The 26,085-nt window shown below is 40.7% G+C and overlaps 1 protein-coding gene across 1 annotated transcript in view; it reads right to left on the reverse strand.

Annotated features, from left to right (window-relative positions):
- PARD3B (par-3 family cell polarity regulator beta) overlaps positions 1-26,085 on the reverse strand; it is a 516,508-nt gene that overhangs the window by 185,139 nt on the left and 305,284 nt on the right. The window contains exon 6 of the mRNA XM_018560588.1: positions 22,495-22,624. Coding sequence (XP_018416090.1) covers positions 22,495-22,624 — 130 coding nt within the window. The remainder of the gene's footprint in view (positions 1-22,494; positions 22,625-26,085) is intronic.

Here is a 26,085-nt window from a genome sequence, read left to right on the forward strand (position 1 = left end):
GGAACAAAGCGTAAACATTAAACTAGGACAGGTTTTTCTGTCAAATAGAATGGAGCACATGAGGCTTCATTTGTCACAAATGACACGTGGAGATGAATGCATCTGTCGGCTGGTAACCTATTAATGACCACAATGTGTGCTTTAGTTCAGGCAAACGAGGATATTACAACGTGCCTGCTAGCTCTGCATAATGGCTATGAATGACAGCTACATGCACCCCAGTAAAGTCAGGTGGCCAGTGCCTTAAAATGGAACTCTGGGGCAGTAGACAACTTAACCCTTGCAGTGGGGCTACCCCTGCACTGCAAGGGTTAAGTGCTTGTTTTCCTCAAGGGTCTAAAATAACAAAGAAATACCTAAATCTTGGACCCAGCTAGCTGCTAGACCATTCCCTGCAGCCTATCTCCCCCTCCATGTCAGCGACGGCATGGCTCTCGGCGTCCTCACATCCAATACACTGTATTGGACGCGATGACTCATGGAGGCTGCAGGGACCGATATTGCAGACAGCCGGGTCTGAGGTTCATTTGAGTATTTTAGATCCTAGATGAAAACGAGCTCTTAACCCTTGCAGTATGGGGTTAGCCCCACTGCAAAGGTTACATTTTCTACTGCCTGGAGTTCTTCTTTACAACTAAGTATATGCAAGAATCTAAATATTAAAACTTAGCTCCGAGGGTAAAAAAAGGTCTGTTTGCATTGGGGCTACCCCACACTGCAAGTGTTAACTGCTTGCTTAGGTCCAGTGTACCTTTGTAAAGGACTTTTACTTACTTAATTGCCACTCAAGTGCTCACCTCATCCCTCCAAAGGCTTGTGGTCTGTCCTTCAGCGTCCTCACTTATAGTGAAGGTAGGGTTGCCACCTTCTCTTCCAGCGAAACCCGAACACTCTGGCAGCGCACAACATTTTTTGGGGGAGAATGAGTCGTGGCTTATTCATATGTAAATAGCGCCACCTATTCATATGTAAATCTCACAGGCGAGACTATTTTCAGTGGAAGGCCAGTAGACCCTATCCTAATTTTGGTTGCCCCTGTCTGCCTGACATCTTGTGTCCGGGTCTCAGCTGCCATGAAACCCGGACACCGCATTTAAAACCTGGACTGTCCGGGTGAATCCCGGACAGGTGGCAACCCTAAGTGAAGGGCTATGGGTCCTGCATTTTACATGATGATGTTAACGGGCCTCTGACTGCCAAAGCTTAGGGGGAAGGGGCTGTGGGTGCCAGTCCTGGAGCCTGCTGGAGCAGGGATCAGGTAACTAAAAGTCCTTTACTCAGGCACCGTAGACCTACATGAGTGGTTACCCCCTTACAATGCAAGGACAGCCCCGCTTTAACTCTTAAATTGTAACAACCGTGCTGGTTTACTTGTGAAATACTTACATTTGCCCCCTTGTTTACATACCATGTCCAGAGTCAGAACTGATCTGAAGTCGGTTGTTTTTATGATAATTGCCTGACCTTACACTCGGAACACCTAGAAGCTGGCTAATAATGTGTGTATGTTTGGTGACATCTGTCTCATTGAAACACACTAAAGAGCCCAACTAGGACAATAGCTAAAACATACTAAAGTCTCCAACTAGGACAATTACTAAAGCTAAATATGATGCCAGTTATAAATCTTTAAGACATAAGCCTGCACAATGAAAAAAATAAATACATTAATATTTAAAATTCTTAATTTTTCTTTTTACTCACCTTGTTTGATTTAATCATAGTGCATTGTAAGATGCTCTTCCACCATAGACTGTATACATATCCCTGGCATGTATGATATATGCAAAACATTAAAGAACAAAGTGGCCACCAGGGACCCTATCTGCATAAAGCTTGTATGTTCCATCCATTATATGTGTGAATTTCCTCTGGGTGATCCATTTTGCTTCCACAAATCAAAATCATGCTCATAGGTTAATTGGCCTGTGATGAAACTGGCACTAGATTGTGTAGATGTGATGCTAAGACAGTAAGTGATGTGCCTCTATGTATTCTGTAAAGCAATGAATAACATAATGAAACTACATAAATAAAGTAGTTGAATATGTTTTACAATTTAAAAACTCCTTAAAGAATATATTAGCATGTTTAGTAGACTAATCATAAATAAGTTATTTTTTGTTATATGATTAGAAGCTAATTATAATAAGGGCGCCAGAATTCATTATTAATATTATGCATTAAAACTGCCTATTAGCATTAGATGGTAGCCAGACTTGCACTCAGAACTTGGATACCTAATTGTCTTTCTAAACAAAGATCTTTCTATAAACATGCACATTCTCATCAGGCTAACCTGCATGTTAGTGCCTATGGAGAAAGGAAGGGTTAGTGCTGCGGGTGCCAGCTGTCTCATGGAAAACAGTAGTGAGCCAACAGGAAAATCCACCGCAGTCAATCAACCTTGTCTAGTGCTGGTTCAGCCAGATAGGGCCAAGGTCTCAGAGAGGCCAAAAAACATAAGAATGTTCCCAGATCTCAGTGTAAACTGAGAAATCAGCATTAGTAGCCACTTTAATTTTCTCTTGGCAGCTTTATTTTAAAGATACCCTATCAGTAACTTTATACACGTACATTTATAAATTCCTTACATTTCACAATACACTGCAACAGTATAGTTTTCCAAAAAATAAAACACAGTCACTGAGCTCAAAGCAGTTGGCTGTGACTAGGCTAAGTTGATGTGTCATCCGTCCATTGATCCGGTATTGAAGGTACTTTCTTTCATGTGGTGAAAATGACTCCGAGTTGTGCTCCTGTGTTGTCACCCTGCCACATGAGCCCCTGGCTGTTGGACTACAGGTGGCCATGCTGACACACATTGCTCAGGCAGGGTTCACCACTGTCACTATCAGAAAGTCAGTCCAAAATGATGATAATGAGAAAACTCAGCAGCAAGTGCATGTAGACAGGAAGTGACTGAAATTGTAAATTTTCAGTCACTGGTGAAGGGGAGGGTGCTGTACAACCAAGCCCACACTACCACAATATAGAGCAGAATCAGTCCATAGATTGCAGCACTCCAGAGTAGTTTATTGAAGCATAATCAAATATACAGAAGTGTTTCCAAAACGGCAACAGTTGGCAATATAGGAAAAACTTTGTTATATTTGATGTATGATTCAATAAACTACTTTGGAGTGCTGCATTGGGTTGGTTCTGATATCATTTACACTTTAAGTTCAAGTGTTATGATAAAATGTGAATTTAAAGGAGAACTATGGGGTCAGTGTTTTTCCCCATAGTTCTCCTTAGGGTAACGGGAGGACACAAACTAGCATCCTCCCGTTACCCTAAGCTCAGTATACCGCGAGCTACAGCTCGCGGTATACTGAGACGCCGCAGCCGGAACGGATCCCGTCCGTTCCGCCAGTCAGCGCTGGCAGATCGGTGCGGGGAGAGGGGAATCCAGTCCCTCCCCTGTCACGGCAGAGAGCCGTGACAGGATCTAGAGGTGAGCAAACCTGGTATGTGTTCGCTCACCTCCCGATTTACTTAGCCGACCTGTGACAGTCTCATTGTCACAGGTCGGCTAGAACTGTGAGGTGAGTGGAAATCACTCATCTCATAGTTCTCCTTTAAGCTTGCATTGCTGACACTTTCAAAAGAAAGCTTGCTCGCAGTTCTCCCAAAAAACATTGTTGCTACCAATGAGGAATTTGACTTGATTAATGAACTGGTTTTCATTTCAGAGTCTTGCTATCTTGCAGATGGCTTACACACAGCAAATTAAAAAAACAAAACAAGGTGAAGTGATGACAGTTATGAGCCTAGAGAAATGTATTTGTTTCTCCTCTTTACTTACTTTTGATCTTATTGCAGAAGAAAATTAAAGAAACCTGCAAGCTGTACAGATTGAGAACATTTCCCTCGAGTTCTGTAAAGCGATAATTTGTGTTCTTACTGAAATCTGTTATTTGGGTAAATTAATAGTGAAGCTTTCTTACCCGCCAAGTCCACACTGAAATATTTCCACTTTGCACTTTAAATATTGTGAGCAGTAATTTGATTAAAAGGCTTTTAAAGTAAACAAAATTGCAAGTTAATGGAACTCATAAAACGCTCTCCAGGCATGCCTAAGATCCAGAACTACTTTGTTAAGAGTGGATTTAATGGTGCTGCTTGCCTTGGTTTTTAATTGAAATGTTTCACCAGGCAGTATGATAGCTGATGTCTAAATGCAGTTGCGTATTTAAGTCACCTAACACTGATTAGCTAACACACAGTCTTGTCACTGAGTCTACGTTGTTCAGCTACTGTTTGGCATCACAACACACTCCTTGCTACGGGTTAGTGGGATACTTAAGGGCTCATTCACACTATTGTGCTGCGTTACAACGTGTTACTACAATGCATGGTAATGCATTTTAGTGCAACGCAGTCCCATTTAATCTGACACAAATTCATTCAGAATAGAACCAACACAAACCTTGCAAACAAATGTGCGTTACAGTATAGTGCACTACCAAAAATGCTATACGTACATTAACACATTATTCATTAAGTATTTCTAAAGGTTTGGCATTTTGTACCTTATTGCATTCTCTGCATTAAGCTCAAAAATGCCATGTACCATTTTGTGTCCCCTGTCCCCGCCCACTTATCTGTCAGCGCCCTTGTCAGCAGCTGCTTAGCTAATGGAGGCACCTGCGCAGGGGGGGCGGGAGAGAGCGCCATGGGGACTCGCTAGAGAACGAGCAACTGGAACGTTCTCCATAAATGTGGCCTCCCAGTGATAAAAATAGTTTTTAAAAAACCTTAAGGTTTAATATCACTTTAATGTGTATGTTAAACGCACCACAAAGGTGTGAATGGGCCCTTACAATCAAACTTGTAGAGGTATGGTAGTACTGGATAAAGAATTGCATATGTCTTCCTGTATCAACCAGCTGTCGGTTTGCACTAGAAAATATGTCATTTGAATATAACTTTTCTCTAAATTTTTTTACTAATCTGCTTCATACTTTATTACTAATGAAGGAAAAGTTAGTTTTACTGCAGGTATCAGCAACCCCCGACACATGTGACCAGCCTGTCGGCTGCCATGCAACCCCATTCTTTAAAGCTTGTAATTGACAGCTCCCCCGAGCTGGCTGTCAATTACAAGTGTAGCGCACCCACCTCCGTGACGTGCCTGAGCGGCATAGGTGCTCAGAGGCATGCTGAGGATGCTCTCAACTCGCTCTGCCCAAGCTTCTGCCTCGCGGATCCCTCATTTGACAGCCCGCAGAACAGAAGCAGGAGATTACCTGTCTGATCTGCCCCGGCAGGAGGATTTACTGTTCAGCGCCATACTGGCCGACAAGCAGCACACAGTGAACAGAGCTGGAGGACCCTGAATATTAATGTATGTAACACATGCCCCACAGTCTGCTGCTCACCCACCCGACATTCTCTCACAAATGCACACACGAAGGCCCCAACAAATGCTGAACCTTATGGGGGCCTGTATGCATGCAGCTATGAGAGCCAACGTTGGGTGGGTGTTAGTCTACAGTGCATTGGTGCTCTGAGTTCTGCTGTGCATTGATGCTGGTCCGAGGTTTGTCGTGCATTGGTTCTGGTCTGAGATCTGCCATGCGTTGGTTGTGGCCTGAGGTCTGCCATGTGCTGGTTGTGATCTGAGGTCTGCCATGCATTCATTGTGATATGAGGTTTTTCTGCATTGGTTGTGGACTGAGGTCTTCCCTGCACTGGATGTGGTATGATGTCTGCTGTGCATTGGAGCTGGTTTGTGGTCCGCTGTGCACTGGTTCTAGTCTGAGGTCTGTCATCCAATGTGTGCATTAGTGCTGGTCTGAGGTCTGCTGTGCAATGCGTGCATTGATGCTGGTCTAAGGACTGCTGTGCAATGGGGACATTGGTGCTGAGTTGTGGTGCAATGCATGCATTGGTGCTGGCCTGAGGTCTGAAGTGCAGAACATGCATTGGTGCTGTTCTGAGATCTGCAGGGTAAAATGTGAAAACTCAAACCAGCACCAATGCACAGAGCTCTGCCAAAAACACTGACACTGGCCAAGCAGCATCCATTGTGGCCCGTTGGGAGAGTTCATCAGACAAATTCTTATGTTTAAAAAAGGTGGCCTTTGCATTAATCTCTGCATTTGGATCCACATTAACTGTGAACAGATTATTTCACAAAAGAAGACAGTGTTAGCTCCACCTCAAAGTCGACTTACAACTGATACTTCAGAGGCATGTGTGCAGCTGAAAGTAACATCCTACATGCCAGACAAAGCACAACTGAGCTGTGAAATACAGGCACAGGGATTACACTAAAACTGTAAATCCAGTTTACTTCTCAGTACATGTAAATATGAACATGTTTTGTGTATGCACCAGTTAATCATTTTTTAAAATTATAATTGTGCTTATAATTGTACTATAATTGTGCTGCTAATGGCAAGGTAAATACCATAACAGAAAATAATTAGTGAGTTTAACTTACTATTAGCGCTACAACTATAACTGTGTAAAAACTGAAATGTAACCAACATTACAGTGCGTTATTGGCAGCCGGTTGTCTGTTGGGCCATAAAGTTAAAGATAAGAAAGTGCACTCTTAGATGAAGTGATGCCCTCAAAGGATGAGACTCAGGGATGTGGACATGCTGGCACCCTCTATCAGATGGTTTTACCTAACCTAATATGATAATTTAGTTACCTGTCTACTAGTGATAAACAGCTGCTAAATCTTAGTGGGCATGAGTATAATTCACCAGCAAAACTCATTGTGACTTTTTTGCTCTGATGTAGCCAAAATGTGGACCTTGTTCATGTGTGGTAAATGTACTTACTGCTCTGGGGTTAACATACAAACTGCTCATTTGGTACAAGCTATGCTCAAATATACTGCATGTCTTGGAAATATAGGGGAGTGTACGGTTGGAGAAACTTGTCTTACTTTAACGTAGGGTACTAATCATATGGATCCTAGACACTAATGAATTTCAGTGGCGTGCTCACAGCATATTCTTCACAAATGCTAAATCCTACATGAGGCATGAAATAGCAAGCATTTATTTAACTGAATAGCTTAATATACAGAAGCATTCCACAAAGGATTCATTTCATGTTATACTACAGAGTATCAAGACTAACAAATGCCTGTTTTTTAAATTTGAATAATAATAATAATAACAAGAAGAATTAATATTATTATTATTCAGAAAACTTTTCTGTTCTTCCAACTTTTTCATCATGTGGTGTTGCTGACAAATTTCACACCTTTCAGATCATATCTGCTTTTTTGTACTTCACATCCAAGACAAATTACATATCCAGTCGGCTTTACCACTGAATGCCTGCACAGTAAAAAATATAGTTTCTGAAATTCTATCAGTAAGTACTTTCCACACAAAAAATAAATAGAATCTTTCCAACATTCCTCAGGATTTCAGTGGCTGATGTTACGGATTTTAGCTGTTCCGCAACACTAATTCATTTCATCAATGCTATTTATAAATGTGTAGCAAGCTTTACACAGACCTAGAGAAAAATTAACCACAAATCTTCCTATGTAAACTTTTTTTTCTTTTGATTTATCATTTTACTGACTCTCTATTTCATATGGGATTAAAGTTTACAATGCACTGCAGATGAGTGTGAACAGTAATAGGATGTTTTCTAGCTGTACATTTTCCTTCTTTTGTAGCAGACTGCCTCATGTCATCAGTTGGATTTCTAGCTTGTGCTGACAGGATTGAGAGGTTAAGTCAACTTTGTAAGGCTTTGTACATATGGGTGCTGAATACAGAAGCATATTCAACGCCCGTGTGGATCCAGGCTGCATTCTAGTTCGTTTGTAATGAAATAAAGTAAGTATGCAAGATCAGCTGCAGCAGTCCCTGCAAAATGTCATAACCCAGATGCAACACATTTTTTTGCCAGATATACCTTCATTTGAAACCTATGTGTATGAAACCTTACACTCATTATTATTATATTATACATGATTTATATAGCGCTGACTGTTTGCGCAGCGCTTTACAATATAAGACATGACAATTACAATACAATTCAAGACAAGAAGGTAAGGGGGGCCCCTGCCCATGAGGGCTTACAATCTAATGGGGAGGGGCAAGTGATACATGAAGAGGTAGCTGTGTGGGGATGAATTGTTTGAGAATGTGATGGTTGAGGTGAGTCTTTAGGGATTGCCTTAGGGCAGTCAGAGTGGGAGATAGACAGACAGGTTGGGGTAAAGAGTTCCAGAGAATGGGAGAGACTCTAGAGAAGTCCTTAAGGCGAGCATGGGAGGAGTTGACGAGAAGGCTGGAAAGCAGGAGGTATTTGGAAGAGCGGAGGGGAAGGTTAGGGTGATACTTTGAGACAAGGTTTCAGATATATCTGGAGGCAAAGTTGTGGAGAGCTTTGTAAGTGGTTGTTAATATTTTGAATTTGATCCTTTGGGCAAGTGGAAGCCAGTGCTATGATTGGCAGAGGGGGTTTGCAGACACTGAGTGGTTGGTTAGGTTGATGAGTCTAGCAGCTGCATTCATGATAGACTAAAGGGGGGATAACCTGTGTAGAGGTATGCCCATGAGGAGGGAGTTGCATAAAAATCACATTTAGCTAACGTGACTAAGGAAAATCCATGATTTTAGTAAGACATGTTTTTAAAAATTTACAAATAAATGTCCACATTCTTGGTGTTTTGAATGAAAAATATACAGTATACGTCCAAGATAAAATCCCAACAAGAAAATATCCTAAAATATCTACAGCAAGCTCCAAAATCCTATAACTCTGTGGCCCCGAATATGTTACTGCTCACAATTAATATACATTAAAATGAACTTATCTCAGTTCTCTTATACAGCATATTGTCCACCTTTACTGCATCTCACCCCTATATGTTCCTGGAAATCAGAACAATTGTGATAACATGGGAATCTCTGGAAGGTTCACCAACTTGCATAAAAGACATGGAAAGAAGGGTTCTCTGCAGTTAGACAAGCACATGTAGCATCATAAAGAAAATAAGTATTTTAGGCTAGATTCACTGATCAAACCTAATTTAGCACAACATACTGCAGACTGATGGACACAAAGCATTACTTATTAAATCAGTTACAAATTATGCACATTTATAAATCACCTAAGAAAGCTAGATTTTCATCATCATAGATGTTAAAATGACTCTGTCACCTTGTACTCGTCAGCAATCTTTTTTTTAAATGCCTTGAAGTGCCTATACAGACCTGCAATAGCTTTCAATCCATTCCCTCCCCTCAAGTGGTAGACTGTTCGGATTCGTCAATTCTCTGAAAAAGTTTTGAAGCTTGCCTACGTCCTCCTACTCATTCACTCTGGGCCATCACTAAACAGGGTTGCTTAGTTAGCCCGTGAACAAGTGTGGGAAGCAAGAGCGGTGGGCAAGCTTTAGCACATCCAGGAAGTGCCAAAGCACTGAATTATCAGAATGACTTGTTGCTCGGTGAAACAGGGACTGAAAGCTACACAGAGGGTAGAGAAAATAATGGAAACACTAACAATATATGAGTATCGTGCAGCTTCAGTCCTTCTACAAATGCTATCATAAAACTCCTGTTTAGAGGGTTTTTGAACAATTGGTTTCGTGGACAAGCCTCCACTTCTTTAATCTATAGAGGATATGCATTTCTATTATATGCTATGTGCCCTAGAACTTCTCATAAAGGTTTATTGTTTAGATCTAGTTGTTGTAAGGGCCCTGGAACATATTTGAGTGGTTCAGACAATATTTGGCCTCCATGAGGCTCATTTAGTTAGCCTCTTGTTGGTTTGAAAACTTAGGTTTCTAAGTGATATTTGGAAAATATATTATCTTTTATAACTGCAAACTGTTAATCAACCTAATGTAATTGACTGTTTTAGAATGATTGATTTAGTGATGATTTAGTTCCTTCATGGTAAAACTCAATAGCATATCTGTTCCTCTGTTCACCATCTATGTATAATGATCAATTGTTCGACACAGACCTAGTCCTCCAACCCAATGAGCTGCAGGTTGGTTGCAGCTGCATTTCTCACCCTGCAGCTCACCATAAGTCTATGTTCACACCTTGTCCGGACCAGAACTGGAGCAGATCTGCAAATTCAGTGCATTTTTGGCACATTCTGGTGCATATTTTTTAGCTTAAAATGGGCTTTCAGGAGCAGTCCAATGTGTTCCAGTGCATTTGTATGCATTTTTTATGTATTTCCATGCGTTCCAGTACATTCCAGACCACAGAAAATGAGACAAGCAGTATTTTTTTTGTCTGGACCGGAATGGACTTCACTGCTGTGAACATAGCCCAGAAATACCATATGGCTAAACTGGGATGCTTTTTTGGTCCAGGAACAAACTGTTCTGGTCAGGACATGGTGTGAACAAGCCCTAAACAAAGGGCCGAGATGCTTATGTTGATGTTATTTACCTTATATAACCACATGCAGCAAAACATTTCCCTGCAAGTTAGACAAGAAATAAGAATTAATCTATTCACATTTGGGTCTCATTTAATTCACACACAGTACAGCTAATAAAAAAGATAAAGCATGGAACATTGCATGTGGCTTGAAATGGAACTCAAGCAGTCTGTAAAATTTAAGCTGGGCTTGATTTAGGTTAAAAGGCCCATACTTTTAAAATCCTCATAAGGAAATTAGGGCTGTGCTGCTACCGCAGCCTGTTTATTTTTGTGCCCTTGGGTTGTTCCCCCTCCTGTTTGGTGCTAGTTATTACAATCCCTAGGTAGACACTTTATGCCTCTCACTCTATGTTCAGTTTTGTTTCACTTTCCATTTAGGAACCGGGCTTAGGAAAGTCATTGTCTTAAAAAGACTGGAAAGACATCCTTTAAATAACACTTATCGGACGTAAGACATCCTTTAAATAACACTTATCTGAAGTAAAACTATGCTGGATTCAACTTCTGTGTCTTATTGAAGGTCATAGAGTGGCTATACTGTCTGCACAGACTGGGGCTAAGAAGGTATATCAGTATTTAAAACAGAACAAGTTTAAAGCCTATCTCTGGGTAAAAAAGAAACTACCCCCACACTACAAGGGTTAACTGCTCAATTTTGTCCATGGGTATGGTGTAAAGCACTTTTACTTACCTGATCTGCTCCGGTTTGTGGACTGTTCATTGGCATCCTCATATATAATACAGAGTTATGGGCCCTGAAATGGATGCCATGACATTAGTGGGCCTCCGACCTCTGGAGCAAAAGGAGGAACAGGCTGCAGGTGCCGGTCTTAGAGTCTGCGGGAGCGGCATTCAGGTATATAAAAGTGCTTTAAAATCGTCACCTGGATAAAAATGAGCAGTTAACCCTCACAAGAGGGGGTAGCCCTACTGCAAGGGTATATATATATTTTTTAAGTGCTATTAAAGTCAAATGTTTTTAAGCTATTAAATGCTGAGTACATCCCTTACAATGGATGCCGGTTCTTGATGTTAAAAATGTAAGCTTTCCACAGAATCAGCTGGTCCCCTGAGAACTTGAGCTGATATCCTGTTTTAGGGTGAGGCCTTTCCCTTGCAATGCTCCTATGGAGCCTCCCTTGAGTGTGCTAGTAAGTTCTGTGCGTCTCCACAAACACAGTAAGGCAAGAAACTCCCCTGCTTCCTGCTCCTTCCTCCTTTCTCTAGTAGTTGGACAGCTGCTGGAGACTGCACTCTCCTTTGTGATCTTGTACTGGAGAGGAAGTTCAGGAAAGCAGAGCAGGGAGAGTTGGAGCTGTTTGGAAACATAATGTTTGTAAGTGTTTGGCCAAAAATGTAAAGAAATGCTTTGTTGGGCAATGTACTGTATATTTGTTTGATCTAGATTCATTATTAAAACAAGTTTGAGTGTTAAATATTCCTTTAGCTGGAGATAGGCTTTAATATTTCATATTCCTTGACACCATGTGTTGTGTTGCTTATGGGACAAAAATGGAAAAAAACACCAAACATGTCAATGCACATGGGATTATTTCACCCACTTCAACAGCTGATTACATCTGCTCTGGGGAGATAAACATTTACTGAAAGCATTGCACAGTCTCGGGCAAGTGATAATGGACTGATTCTATTTATAAATAACAATTGCATACAAATTTGTATTAGCAATGTGAAAGTGTCTAAACAGTTCACTGTATATTGTGTGATAGCACTTCTATTTGTAGAGTGTGCACACAGAATTGAATAATGGAATCTGCTTTGACATTAAAGTGTTTTTCCACCTTTGCAGTCAAATTTTCAAAACCCCCTCTATATGTTTGCTATGTGTTCCCATTTACACACCATACCTAAATATCATTTAAAAAAATATTTCTACCTTTTTAGTTGTTTTTTTTGATCAGGCTTATACATATGACACTATGGACAAGATGCTATTGCCTTACACAGATGTGGAGATAAAGGGCAGACAGAGACAGTTTTTTATTTTAATGCACATCATCATACAATGCAGAACTCAAGCCTTGAGATCTTTAACCCTTTGTTAGGCCAGACCAGGGCTGTAGCTACCATGGGGCGAGTGCCGCCATTCTGGAGGCGGGGTGCATGACGTCACATGACGGCGTGCGTGGCATAGGGTGACATAACACGTCTGTTGGGGGGCACACTTTTCTGTTCTTGCCTCGGGCGCAAAAGGAGCTAGCTACAGCTCTGGGCCAGACGGTGTTCAAATCTAGTTTACAACTTATGAGATCTGCCAGCACAGTACAAACTGTTTTTTTTTATGGTAAACATAACTTCCCATAGTCCTTTCCCCCCTAGAAGAACTCTGGGCAAACGTTTTCTTAACCCTTGCAGTTGGGCTACCTTCACAATGCAAGGTTAGGTGCTCATTTTTGTTTAGGTGCAAAAGTAACAGTTAAAAGCACCTGATCCTTGCAGCCGGCTTGCTGATAGACTGGTCCTTGGAGCCTCTCTTTCTCTCTACTGCAGCATTCTAAGGTCCGTGAGCCATGTCCAATACACTGCATACTGGATGTGAGGTTGCTAAGGGACATACCATCACTGCAGCAGAGCAGGAGACAGTCTTGAGGAAACACTGTAACAGCCGGCCGACTCCAACGTTCAGGTCATTATTACTTTGTTTTTTGTGCACCTAGACATAAAAGAGCACTTAACCCTTGCAGTGTGGGGGTAGCCCCACTGCAAGGGTTCAGAAAAGTTTGCCTAGAGTTCTTCTTTAACATTACATAGAAGGGAAAGCTAAGTATGACTTTCAGTAAGAGAAAAAAAGAAATTAAAAAGGTTGGCAGCGATTTTTACATTTTCACATATGCTATGTGAATGGGAACATGTAACAAATATAAAGCAGATGTTATCCCACTTTGGCTACAAAAGTGGAAATACACCTAAGAATGGGGGGCTGGTTTGGAAATTAAGGTGTTAAAAAATAGTTTATATATTTGTGGATCCCTATCAAGGGCACCATCAAAAATCGGCATGTACAAAATAAACTATTGAATTCATTTTGCTGTGTTTGTCCAATAAAGGATATCACTTTTTGTACAATATGAATTTATGACATGTTTGCCCAACAAAATAAAAACAAACATTTCTATATAAAAAAATACTACCAAAGAAAAGCCTAGCATGTGGGTTTCTTTAGTAACAGCAGTAGCCAATGATTACAGTTTGCACATATTTATTGTAGTTAGGTGGATATATCTACAGCGAGAGTCAATAGCATTAAAAGGTCATGCTTTTTTCATAGTTAGGATTTTCTTTTTCTAATAGCACATTTTGGCTGGTTTACATTTCATTAGTTAGAAGAGGTTTTGGAGAAGAAATGTTCTCATGTTGCACAAACATGCTGGTTCTCCCATTGCATTACCGGATAGGAATGCTCGTAACTGAAATTTTGGTTTCCAAACACGATCCAAAAACAACGTCTGAGGTTTTCGGCAGGGCAGCATATTGAAACTCCAAGATGCTGAACTTAAAGTTATTTGCCCGTTAAGATCTTGAGTGCCCCCTTTTCCCTCTCCGCAGAAGTGTGTGATGTTTTTGGAATGGAAAAATACAGTAAATCAAACCATATTTTCCTTTTCTGTTTGGAGGGCTGACAAATTCTAGACTATCACATACCATGGTCAGCAGACAAGAGATTATCCTTCAGAATCTCAATATATACGAAGTCATTTCATTCAAAACACATGTTAGGCATACAGGTGAAACTCGAATAATTAGAATATCGTGCAAAAGTAATTGCAGTAAGTGCTGTAAAAGGGGCCCAAACCAAGTACTGAGTACATATGCATGCTTGTACTTTTCAGAGGTCCGATATTGTTCTATGTACAATCCTTGTTTTATTGATTGCATGTAATAATCTACTTTTTTGAGGTTGTGGATTTGGGGTTCTTGGGGTTTTCATGAGCTGTAAGCCATATTCATCACAATTATGACAAATCACGGCTTGAATTATCTTGCTTTGCATGTAATGAGTCTATCTCATATATTAGTTTCACCTTTTAAGTTGCATTAGTGAAATAAATGAACTTTGCACGATATTCTAATTATTCGAGTTTCACCTGTATATGAATACTTTTGAGCTTTATAGTTATGTCAGGTGGGTGATGTTGTCGCTGTCCTTTTTACATCAGAAACTCTCAAAAATTAAACATCTCAAGAAACAAAACTTCCATCATAAACTACATATGGAGGCAAACCTGGGAGGATTAGGAAACCATTAAAAAAATCACATAGTGCTCACAGTGAAGTCAAAAACTGAAGATTTGCTATCTCACAGGAAACATCTAGAAAGATATATTTTCTGTGCCTAGGCAATGCTGTCCTGCAGCCTAAGGCCCCGTTCACACCTAGGTGTGTTGTCGCTCAAAGCTATGTGCGACAAAACGCTCAAGACAGAGAATCCTATTCTTTTCTTCGGCCCCTTTTCCCACCTGAGCATTTTGTTGCGCATTTTTTCACTCGTTTTGTCGCATGAAGTTTCCCATTGAAGTCTAACGAACCAAAAAACGCTGTAATCTGCCTAAAATGGACTCAGGTACTTTTTTCAGTGACAGGTGTTTTTCTGCTTGCGACAAAACGCTCATGTATGAACAGGAGCCATAGAACTGAATGGGCTTCCTTGTCTTAAAGTGACATTAAAGTAAAAAATCCCCCCCATGCTCCTCTAAGGACTTACCCTAAATGATGCCTCTTGATCCGATCATCTTCTTCTTTCCAGTAGTTTTCAGGAGTCCCTCCAGCGCTGGTGCCGGTCTCTGATCCAGCGCTGACTTCTGTGTCTTCCTGTCACACAGAGTCTGTGCGAGTCCATGCTGCTGCATTAACTTACCTTGTGTCTCTCCTCTTCTCCCGGCCAAAGATCTGAACTGCGCATGCGCCCGTCCTATGATCCTTTAGATCTTCGGATGGTAGCACTCGGTGGAGACATAGTTGAGCAGTAGATATTTGCAAAAACATGCAAGGGTTTAATGCTCCTTTAAGCTTTTTGACATGATCTAGACAAGCGAAAGGGATTCATTGTCTTGAGCGTTTTGTCACGCTTACCTTTAGCCCTCGTTCACACCCTAACCCTGCCGCTCCGTGTATACAGCGAGAGGAGGGAGCCGTCTTCCCCTCTCTGCTGTGACAGGAGTTCGAGCACAGTGCTGTGCTAGAACTCCTGTCCTGGAGGTGACATGGTCAATAAAGAGAACCTGTCACCTCCAAATGCTATCACACAGGGGCTTGTTAGCTCCTATGTGATAGCATTAATCTTAAGTGGAAAACAAATTTGATAAAAACAATAAATAAATATAAATTAAAAAATTAGTACAAAATAATGAGAAATAATAATGAATTTAAAAAAATAAAAAGGTGATTAAAAAGGTAAAAAATAATAAGAAAACAATTAGAAAATAATAAGAAAATGATTATAAAAATAAACAATAATAAGATAAAAAATATAAAAAAATAAAAAAAAGTAAAAAAAGTGATAAGTAAAAAAAATTTTAAACAAACCCTGCCGACCCTGCAATCCAGTTGGTTGCCATTCTCTATTGATGAGGGGATTGGCGGGGGGGGGGGCGCATTGTGGTACCTGGCCTTGGGGCAGCAGGGAGAGTAAATCCGGCCCTGTCAATACATACATGTTTCTTCATCAAATGTCAGTTCTGTAACAGAACATCACTCAAATGAGACAGCAGGGGAAGCAGTGACATGATGCAAGTAGAGGCAACGTGATTAAATGATCAGATTTAGAGCTGTGTGGAAAGATTCCCTTGGAGACTTCTCATTAACGGAGCAAGATGAGAATGTTCTCTCTTTAGGGTGAAATGTCAAGCGTTGCATGTTCGGCAGGTGTAGGTAGCAATGTACTCAGAGTAAAGCACAGTGATTAGTATTCTACACTTGTTCACTGCACAGTGTATTGCTAAGCAACTCCTGGGTTTATCTGACCCAAGTTCATGTAACCAGCCGTGTCTCAACATGCCTTGTTGGTTAAAAGTTTAGAAAGAAAACATCTCACACTAGAAACGAATTTACCCAGTGGAGGCTAAATCAATCTCTTTGGAACAACCTGTATTCTCCTACTGAACCTAATACATGCTCATAATGGATCCGTCATGCAAAGACATTTTGACCAAACAAGCACTTTAAACTGTTTCTGTTTTTCAGCTCCCAGATGTACTACACTGCACAGCCTTCTTCTAATTAGAAAATCAGCATGCCATATTTTCAGATGTATTTACAAACTAGAATGCTATAGACAGATTTATAGATTTTGAGCTGTGCTGTGCTGTAAAGACTTCTCTAAAAAAAAAGTGATAGTTTATAGTTTGAACTGTGTCACTCGCATGTCAACTTCATGACAAGATTGGTTCATTTGGATCTCATTATGTAAACAACACATCATTGAAAACACAGTGTAAACTATCACACTAAGATCACAACAGAGCCTGAGTGCAAAATGATTTATTGTTTACTAAAGATAAACATACTGGCCATAGTGCATCTGCTGCATGCTAGAAAGACAAGCACAGGTATGGTGAAGACTTTATGCTGGGATCAGCAGGGATCAAAACCAAGCATTTGGGTTGTGTAACATGTATTACCAGGGATGAGCAAATCAATTTCCATGAGTCAGAACTCCAGCTTGGAGCCAGTTTACTCCAAGCCAGCGTATGCTTAGTATGTTCAAGAGATAGTTCATAAATAAAACACTGGGGGTCAGAGTGCGTACATTACCTTCCGCATTTTGGTGGAGGGCAGGGATGGCCTTCTGGGCAAAATGGTGGCTACAAAGTGGTGCAGCACAGGCCATATGCACAAGGGGCAGACTCCACCAACTGCAGTAGGAGCAGCTGTAAAGCCAGAAGTTTTACCAAGCTTGCATTTATACAGTGGGTATGGGGTCATTGAATAATAATTGTTTTCTTCCACTCCAGCAGCTGCAGAAGAGCTACCTGTCTGGCCTTCTGAATCCTAGGTTTGGAGTAAAAGGGACTCCTACCTAGTTTTTTTCTAATGCATTGCTCATCCAGCATTCATTTGTGTGTTGTATATGCTTGCATAAATTTCCTTCCAAAAACACTATTACGTGATCATACATAGGCACTTCACTGCCTGGATATTTTTATGAATATAAACAAAAAAGAAAAACATATTCTTAGGTAACCACCATGCATCCATAAAGGCTTATTCCCAACTTCCTTTTTTTTTTTTTTAAGTTCTTAGTTCTTTAATTTATTATGTTGAAATATCAGTAAGTAAATATGCAGCAGGCTAAAACTATGGCTACAGGGGCAATTTTGTAGCAGCTCAGTCACGGTAAAATCTCATGAGATTGATCTCTTATTGTGTTTTTTTTTTCATTACTTTTAATGTGTGCTGCTATAGGTGGCATTTGCAACCTAATGATCAATTCCCTGTAATTACACAATGCTGCAATTTAATAGAGTAGCAGAAAAATAGTGATCAATCTCCTTGCTTCTTCTCCATAGACTTGAGTAGCGGTAGGAGATTATTGTGCAACAGTTGTTCATTTTGGAGACTCTTTCAATTTATATATACCCCCATCAGAATAATCTCATGGGACTAATCTCTTTTTTTTTACAACAATCTCCTACGGTAGTATTAATAGTAATTTTGTAATCTGGATTCTTTTTCAGTCTAAGATGAAAAGTCGCCCATGTAGATCTAACGTTACCCTAAGTAGGCACTTCTTATTACTCCTTCAGCTCTAAAATACCAAATGACACCAAACAATAATTAGTAATGCCACATAGCAAACATTTAGTGGTATGAGATCATTAAAAACACGAGCCTGATCTTCCACTGGGACACAACTTATGTACATGGTACATTATTCTCTATTACAGCAGCATGCCACACAGCTTACACAAATAGATATCTAGATAGAAACTCCAATATTCTCTAATCAGGCTCTCAGGTAATACAACTATTTCCACTTTGCAGAAGTCTCACTGGAGATCAGAGGCCGCAGTGGACACAGTAGGATAGATATGTCCATTTCAGGTGGAGAAGAGCAGGATTAGATCCTCGGATACATCTTCTCAGGAGTTCATATTGACGGGATCTAAATACATTCGTGAGAGGTCTGCAGGCAGGGTTGCAGAAAGCAATGCATTATCACAACAAATAAATAACTTTTGGCAAGTAAGGGAGGAGAGACCAGTAAAAGTGTCAAGAAGAGAAACGGCTTGTTTAAAATTAATTCCTGGCTATACATATACACGTTTATGGATCCCAGCTGACAGTCCCTATTTGTTGTTGTCATTTTCTAGAGCACATTATACTCTTCACAACTACATGATTCTATAGTTTGTTTTTCTGTACTACACAAACAAAATGGTGCTTAAGAATGTTCAGTTTTATTCCTATATTACACCATATATTTACAAAAATAAATAAAGCATTTGCATATTTACATCTAAGGAAATTCAAGTAATGAAAATGTATTTAATCAGTGTTTACCAAACCTACCCTTTGGTAACCCCACATAAACAAACGTGGTATAATGAATGCCCTAGCAATGCAAATTGGATACCTGTCTGGATATCAAGGAAACACATTTTGGTAGGACTTTAGTATGGAAGTTTGAAAAAAAATAAGCCACATTAATCTACTGTCAATTTTAATATGTGGTGTAATGGTGTATATTTTAGAAATGTTTTTAAATTGGAAAATCAGCACAAGTGCTTAATTATTGTAGTGCATGCAATTTATTAAAACTGTTGCATAGCACTTTTAACATGGTTTGGAACTTTTTCTATAACATTGCCTATAAAGATTTAAAAGTGACGATTCTACCGACAATTCAACTTATCTCTCCCATTTATCTGCCTTGCAGTGTTTTTCGCAAATTACAAGGTTTGACTGAGGTAAATTGTTGTCCTGGTAAAATGTGGGACCTGTGCTTCCACACAGGTCCCACCTGTTCAACTGTATATCCTGGGTGTCTAGAATCAAATATTCCAGGACTAAATTACATTTTTGCAAGAAGAATTTGTACTGAGAACCAGGTAACAAAAGTCAACAATAAAAAATATTTTTATAATAGAATAGGTTGTTTTTATATTTTCAGCCTCTCCGGGGCAGAATGCACCCTGTCAAAATATTTTATTTCAGATTTTTTTTTTACTGGTTAACAGAAAGCATCAGCATTGTCCTACAATGAAATGCTTCTCTCCAATGTGTGGCAATTAAACAGAATGTGTACATAAATATGTGCATGAAATAGACTCAGAAACCTACATGTTCAGATGGGTCAACAACCCAACATGAAAAAAATAAAATAAATACAAATCTGAAACTTTCTTGTCGTACTAATAGATTGACTTTGGAAAAGCAGTGTGAGCCAGCATGGAATAGAAATATTCATTTCATTCAGAAACCAAGTTTCTTTTTACATTTGGGAGCACCACTACATAGTAGTGGTGAACAACACTATCAGGTCCATCTACAGAATGTGTAACATAAATACATTTGGGCATTCCCCACAATAAACACTGATAGGCAGATATGTCTGTAGAGCAATAGAGCATTCAGCTCAGTACAGTGTGACGTGGCCCCTTTTGGATTTTCTTGTGGCAGCAGATTACAGGTACAACTGACCATGTCAGGGGCGGACTGACCACACATGGGGCCCCCGGGCAGTAGAAGATTATGGGGCCCCCGGGCAGTAGAAGATTATGGGGCCCCCTTGTGCTCCGCCCATATACCCGAGCGGGTCTGAGAGCTGAGTGAGGCGGGAAGGAGAAGCAGCGTGCGGATGGTCTCACCGGGGTCACGTGCGGATGGTCTCACTGGGGTCAGGTGCGGGGGGCTCAGCAGGGTCAGGTGCGGGTAGGCTCAGCAGGGTCAGGTGCGGGGAGGCTCAGCAGGGTCAGGTGCAGGGAGGCTCAATTCCGCCCTCCGACGAGACATCCCCCGGGATGACACGCCCACCTAGCTCTGGGCTCTTCTCCTCTGTGCCACGCCGCTGTCAGTAGATGCGGCTGTGTCAAAGCACACACGGCAGTATCTGGAGGGCCCGGGAGGCGGGCGACACTACCGTCGCCGCTTTAACGCAGCCATGTCTCCATTTATGCGGTTGAAAAGGGCATGGGGGGTTCGGCGACAGGCCCCATTACGGCCGCGGGCCCTCGGGCAGAGCCCGAATAGTCAGTCCGCCCCTGGACCATGTACCGGGACATGTGTGAAAAAAGGGGCAATAAAGCAGTTAACCTCCCTGGCGGTATGATTATCTCAGTATTTTTTACTTTTTTTCTATTTTTTACTTTTTAATTTCTCGCCGGTTTCACCCCCCTGCAACGCCAGCGCTCGCAGAGAAGGAACCTGGAACCCGGAAGACGCCCGAGTCTGGCTCGGCGTTACCGCTTTTGGTACTGAAAATTACCCCCGAGCCACACTCGGGATTACCACCAGGATGGTTAATAGATGGTGATATCAAAAGATTCAACAGAGAATCATTTGACTTTTCAATCATCCATGTTGCCTCCCGTAACAAAACATCTATAAGGTAAGATATTTTTCAGTATGCTGTGTGAATAGGAACATATAACGAACATATAGAGGGGTTTTCTCAAATTAGAAAAAGTGGGAATACACTTTGTCAGGGAAATTATTTCTGTTTAGAAATGTTTCCAGGTCATTTTTAATTCATAAATTTATATTTAAATATGAATTAAATATTTTAAGATGAATTCTAGGAAAAGGGGAAAGCAATCAGTGAGGTACTAAGATTTAACCACAAGGGGCATAGGGGATTCTTTTCAGTTAGAGCGGTTAGGGTCTGGAACTCTCTGCCACAAGCAGTGGTATCAGCTGAGTGTGTTGAATCATTCAAAATGCATTTGAACAATTTCCTCAGAGACCGTAACATACAAGGGTACAGGTACCCTTAAAAAATAAGATCACACGGGGACTCGTACACACACATACACATGCAGAATCCAAACATACACGCAAGAGGTTGAAATTGATGGACCTGTGTCTTTATTCAACCTCAAATACTATGTAACTATGCTTTTATATGCATAAATCATTGTAGGGTGAGTTCACAGACCATTTAACAGGGACAGTGGTAGGGCAGTAGACTTGTACTTTCTGTAGATTGTGCTCTGTAACTATCTTCCATGCATCACCAAAAGTAAAATGCTTTAGCAAAATCAAGCAGTCCAACTTTCTTTGCCCTTTTATGGATAACAACATAAGAAGGTAATAAATCATTTTGTTAAAAATGTGTTATCTGGTTGTTCACTGAAAAATTACAGTCACCTCTAGCTAGAAATCAATTTCCAGTTCTTTTACTGTGAACATGTAGTCTGATGACAGATTTTGTAGAGTGCCCACAAATGTCTACACTTGTTCACATACCCAACAGTGTTCTTGGAGGAGTCCTGCACATGGCCTGTGAATTGCATATTCTCCACTTGTGTAAATCTATTGCACATCCTGGTGCCTTAAGGTCTACCTTAAATTGACACTAAACTCAAGCGTTACATCTTAAAAATGCATTCAAGTGCCTTAACTATTAACAAAAATTTATATTATTTGTGTATCACTCAGCTGTAGATCCTCAAATCATCTCTGAATTGGTGCTGACACTGTCCTTCCTTCTGGAGGGTGGCTACTTTTGTTCCCCATGGTCCATGTGTGTGTTGTAAAGTAGCCACAGCTCCAAGCTTGTTCCCATGATGGACTACAATCTCTTGTTTATTTTAATAATCTGTATTAAAATCATAGTCCATCACGGGAGTGAGCTTGGAGTGGTGGCTACTTTACAACACACACATGGACCATGGGGAACAAAAGTAGCCACCCTCCAGAAGGAAGGACAGTGTCAGCACCAATTCAGAGATGATTTGAGGATCTACAGCTGAGTGATACACAAATAAGATACATTTTTGTCAATAGTACTTAAATGCATTTTTCAGGTTTAACTCCTAAGTTAAGTGTCACTTTAACTGTATGCAGATAAACAATAAATACATATTATGGAGTTACATATTACTCAGCAATGAAATAACTTGTATGTGTAACTTACCCATGTTTGTTCATACTCTAGAGGTTGTCCTGCCATATCGTCCATTTCATAGAAGCCTTCCCGTTTTGCCTGCTGATACTCCATCCGTAGCTGCTGGATACGGTCTGCATTCCCAGATTTTGAGCGGCCACTAAAAAAATAAAGCCAATACATAAAATGCAGATTTACAACTACCATTTGCTGAAATGTACTTTTTTGCTCCATTTAAAATTGTTAATGTTTACAGACATCATTGGCAATGGAGCCCGTTACCATCTGGATGCTGAATAATGCTTTTATTAATAGTTTAATTGCTCAGAATAAAAGAGAGTTTCCAGACAATTAAAATATTTCTTAGTTTCTCTATAAACTAGCAGGTCATGAATATTCAGTGTTATACAAAAAATGGTGTTAAATAGCCTTCCCACTGGACCCAAGGTGATAATAACCCCGGGTGAATAAAAAGATAAAATGAAAATAAATCTTTATACAATTCAACACCAGCAACACAACATTTTTAAACTAACTTGTATTTTAGTTCCTGAATTAAGTACAAATATGCACTAATTTCTTGCTGGAAGCAACAGTGCACACAATATTTTGTTGATTCCCGTTAAGTTGTCATGATTCCCATAGTTTGCTTCTTCATTACCACCTTTACTAACCCTAAACAAAACAGACTTGTATGCAAACACCAATGTTGGCCAAATGTTACAAAGCAGAATTTAACTGGGTCTGACAATGGGCAGGTAAGTAGTAAGCTGAGCATTCTGTAAATGGCAAAAGGATTGAAGAGAAGGATGAAAGCTGCAAGACATGCTAACCCATGAATATGCTATATTGCAATAAAACTTGCGTGTAATCATTGTTGCTCACCAACATGCTAATTTTGATAAAAATCTAGCAATGCACTCTTCTCTACCGAAGACATCAAACAAATTCTGAATTTGACATCAAAAATTTAAAATAACGAGATGAAGTATTGCATTTTGTTTTTAGATTATCATACCACATAAAATGTAGTTTTGTTGCAATAATATAGACTGGCGAATATTTGGTAAAATTAAGCAAGCCATAATATCATAGTTAGGTTGGTTAATATTTGTATTCATTGCTTTTCCATTTCTTAAACACACAACCAAAACCAATAATGCAAAGTACATCGTGAAGACAGTTAATTCTCATCCTATCTATAAGCATAAACGAAAACAATAACACTGACACTTGAAACATTTAATAGCTTCTAGGTCCATTCTTTTTTATTATACATTTTTGTTTCCAGTTTCTTTGTAGTCCAGTTTTAAATTGGGTAATCAATAACATCAGTAATAAATGGTAACTCCTTTTAGTTTTGACCACGTTTCACAGTCTATGCATTTTGTCGTATGACCCAACCTGTGTTTGCAATGAACTGAGATGTTTTAACCCCTTCGTGACTGACGACGTACAGTGTACGTCGCCAGCATCGGGGCTGTTTAAACAGACTCCCGACGACTTTTGCCGCCGGGACTCTGTTTAAACTTGTAGAGCTGACTGTCGGCTTTACAACAGAAGCGATCCTGGCGACTTACCTGTCGCCAGATCGCTTCTGTGTCCCACACCATTTTATTCTATAGGGTCTTGGCATTCAGAAAATATATAATGTTGGGGGGTTTTAAGTCATTTTCAGGCCTAAAATGTGGAATATAATACCTTTTTCTCTCTATCTAGGATAAGCTGAAAGACTCAAGCTAGGAATGAGAATGAGAATGAGAACAGTTGGCCAGGAAATGATGGTGGTGTCAATGCTTAAGTATTTCTCAAGAATATGAATTGCAGGACCAGCAAGTTGATAAATCTGAAGCTCAAATTTGTGATTGCAATGATTTGTGGTAGGTCTCAGATAGGATTACATGGGCTCCATAACCTCTACGGATAATTGCATCCTTTGTACCTTTTGCAGTAATTCTACTTGTTCCCAAGACCAGTTGAAACTTCTAAAATACTGTATACACCGATCAGCCATAACATTATGACCACTGAGAGGTGAAGTAAATAATATTGCTTATTTATTTACAATGACACCTGGCAGTGGGTGGGATATATTAGGCAGCAAGTGAACATTTTGTCTCTGAAGTTGATGTGTTGGAAGCAGAAAAAATTGGCAACCATAAGAATTTAAGCTACTTTAACAAGGACCAAATTGTGATGACTAAACAACTGGGTCAGAGCAACTTCGAAATTGCAGCTCTTGTGCAATGTCCCCAATCTGCAGTAGTCAAGACCTACCAAAAGTGGCCCAAAGAAGAAAGAACAGTGAACCAGTGACAGAGTCATAGGTAGCCAAGGCTTACTGATGCACGTGGGAAGCGAAGGCTGGCCCGTGTTGTCCGATCCAATAAAAGAACTACTGTTCCTAACTGAAAAAGTTAATGGTTGTTCTAATAGAAATGTGTTTAAACACACAGTGCATTGTAGTTTGTGACATATGGGGCTGCAGATCGGTCAGGGTGCCCATGCTGGCCTGGCCTGTGTCCACCGGCAAAAAACCCTACAATGGGCATGTGTGAATGTGCGTCACTTACCTGGGGTAGAGATGGCACCAGGATGTACTATGGGAAGAAGGCAAGCTGGCGAAGGCAGTGTGATACTTTGGGCAATGTTCTGCTGGGAAACCCTGCCATTCATGTGGACATGGAGGTTTCCATAAATGTACCACCTACCTAAACATTGTTACTGACCAAGTAACCCCTTCATGGAAATGGTATTGTCAGGATCCAGAGCACCTCCAGGTGGCACTGGAGCCAGGTCCTGCAGTTCCTGTGCTCGCCTGCAGGTGTCTCCAGGCAGCAAGGAACTGTCAGGTACCAGACCACCACTGGGTGGTGCTGGGACCTGCGACTCCAGTGCTCACCTGTGGGTGTCTCCCAGCTGCCAGCGATTATCCACCAGCTGGTGCTTCCTGGGAGGGTACTTAATCCCTCCCTGCAGTCAGGACTGTGGCTCAGTATCCTGTCGCCTTTCCTTGATTGACTCCTGTGCCCTGTTATCTGCTGGCAGTTTCCTGTTACCTGCCTGTACCCTGACCCTGTGTCCCAGCCTGAGTCCCGTGTCCTGAGCCCTGTTACCTGCTTGCAGTGCTGTTACCTGCCTGTACCCTGACCCTTTGTTCCTTAGCTCCCCTGGTGTGGCCCAGCTCCCCAGGTCTTGCCTGGCTCCCTGGGTTTACCTGGCTTGTATACCCTGTTTGTATTTCCTGGGTTATTGTTTGATACTTGTGGGGGTTGGTGGGGTTGTTGTGTTTTTGTGTTGCTGTTTAATAAACTGTTTGCCTATAACCTTATCTAGTGTGGTCATACTAATTTGGTCATACTGCGTGGATACCTGCATGCGGTGTGGGGACACCCGCGAACGGTACCGACAGGTATTCCCTAAAGGCAGTTGACCTGGCCTCCAAATTCTGCAGATCCCAATCCAGCATCTTTGGAATGTGCTGGAAAAACAAATCCAATCCATGTAGGCCTCAGGTCTGAAATTTACACAGGTTTGCCACACCATACAGTTCTGTCTGGCAGGGAATAACACCTAATTTGATTTTCTCTGTGGCAGTTTAGTAACACTTAAAGGGCCCCT

Source organism: Nanorana parkeri, unplaced genomic scaffold (genome assembly GCF_000935625.1).
Source record: "Nanorana parkeri isolate BGI_ZX_2015 unplaced genomic scaffold, ASM93562v1 scaffold467, whole genome shotgun sequence".
Taxonomy (NCBI): domain Eukaryota; kingdom Metazoa; phylum Chordata; class Amphibia; order Anura; family Dicroglossidae; genus Nanorana; species Nanorana parkeri.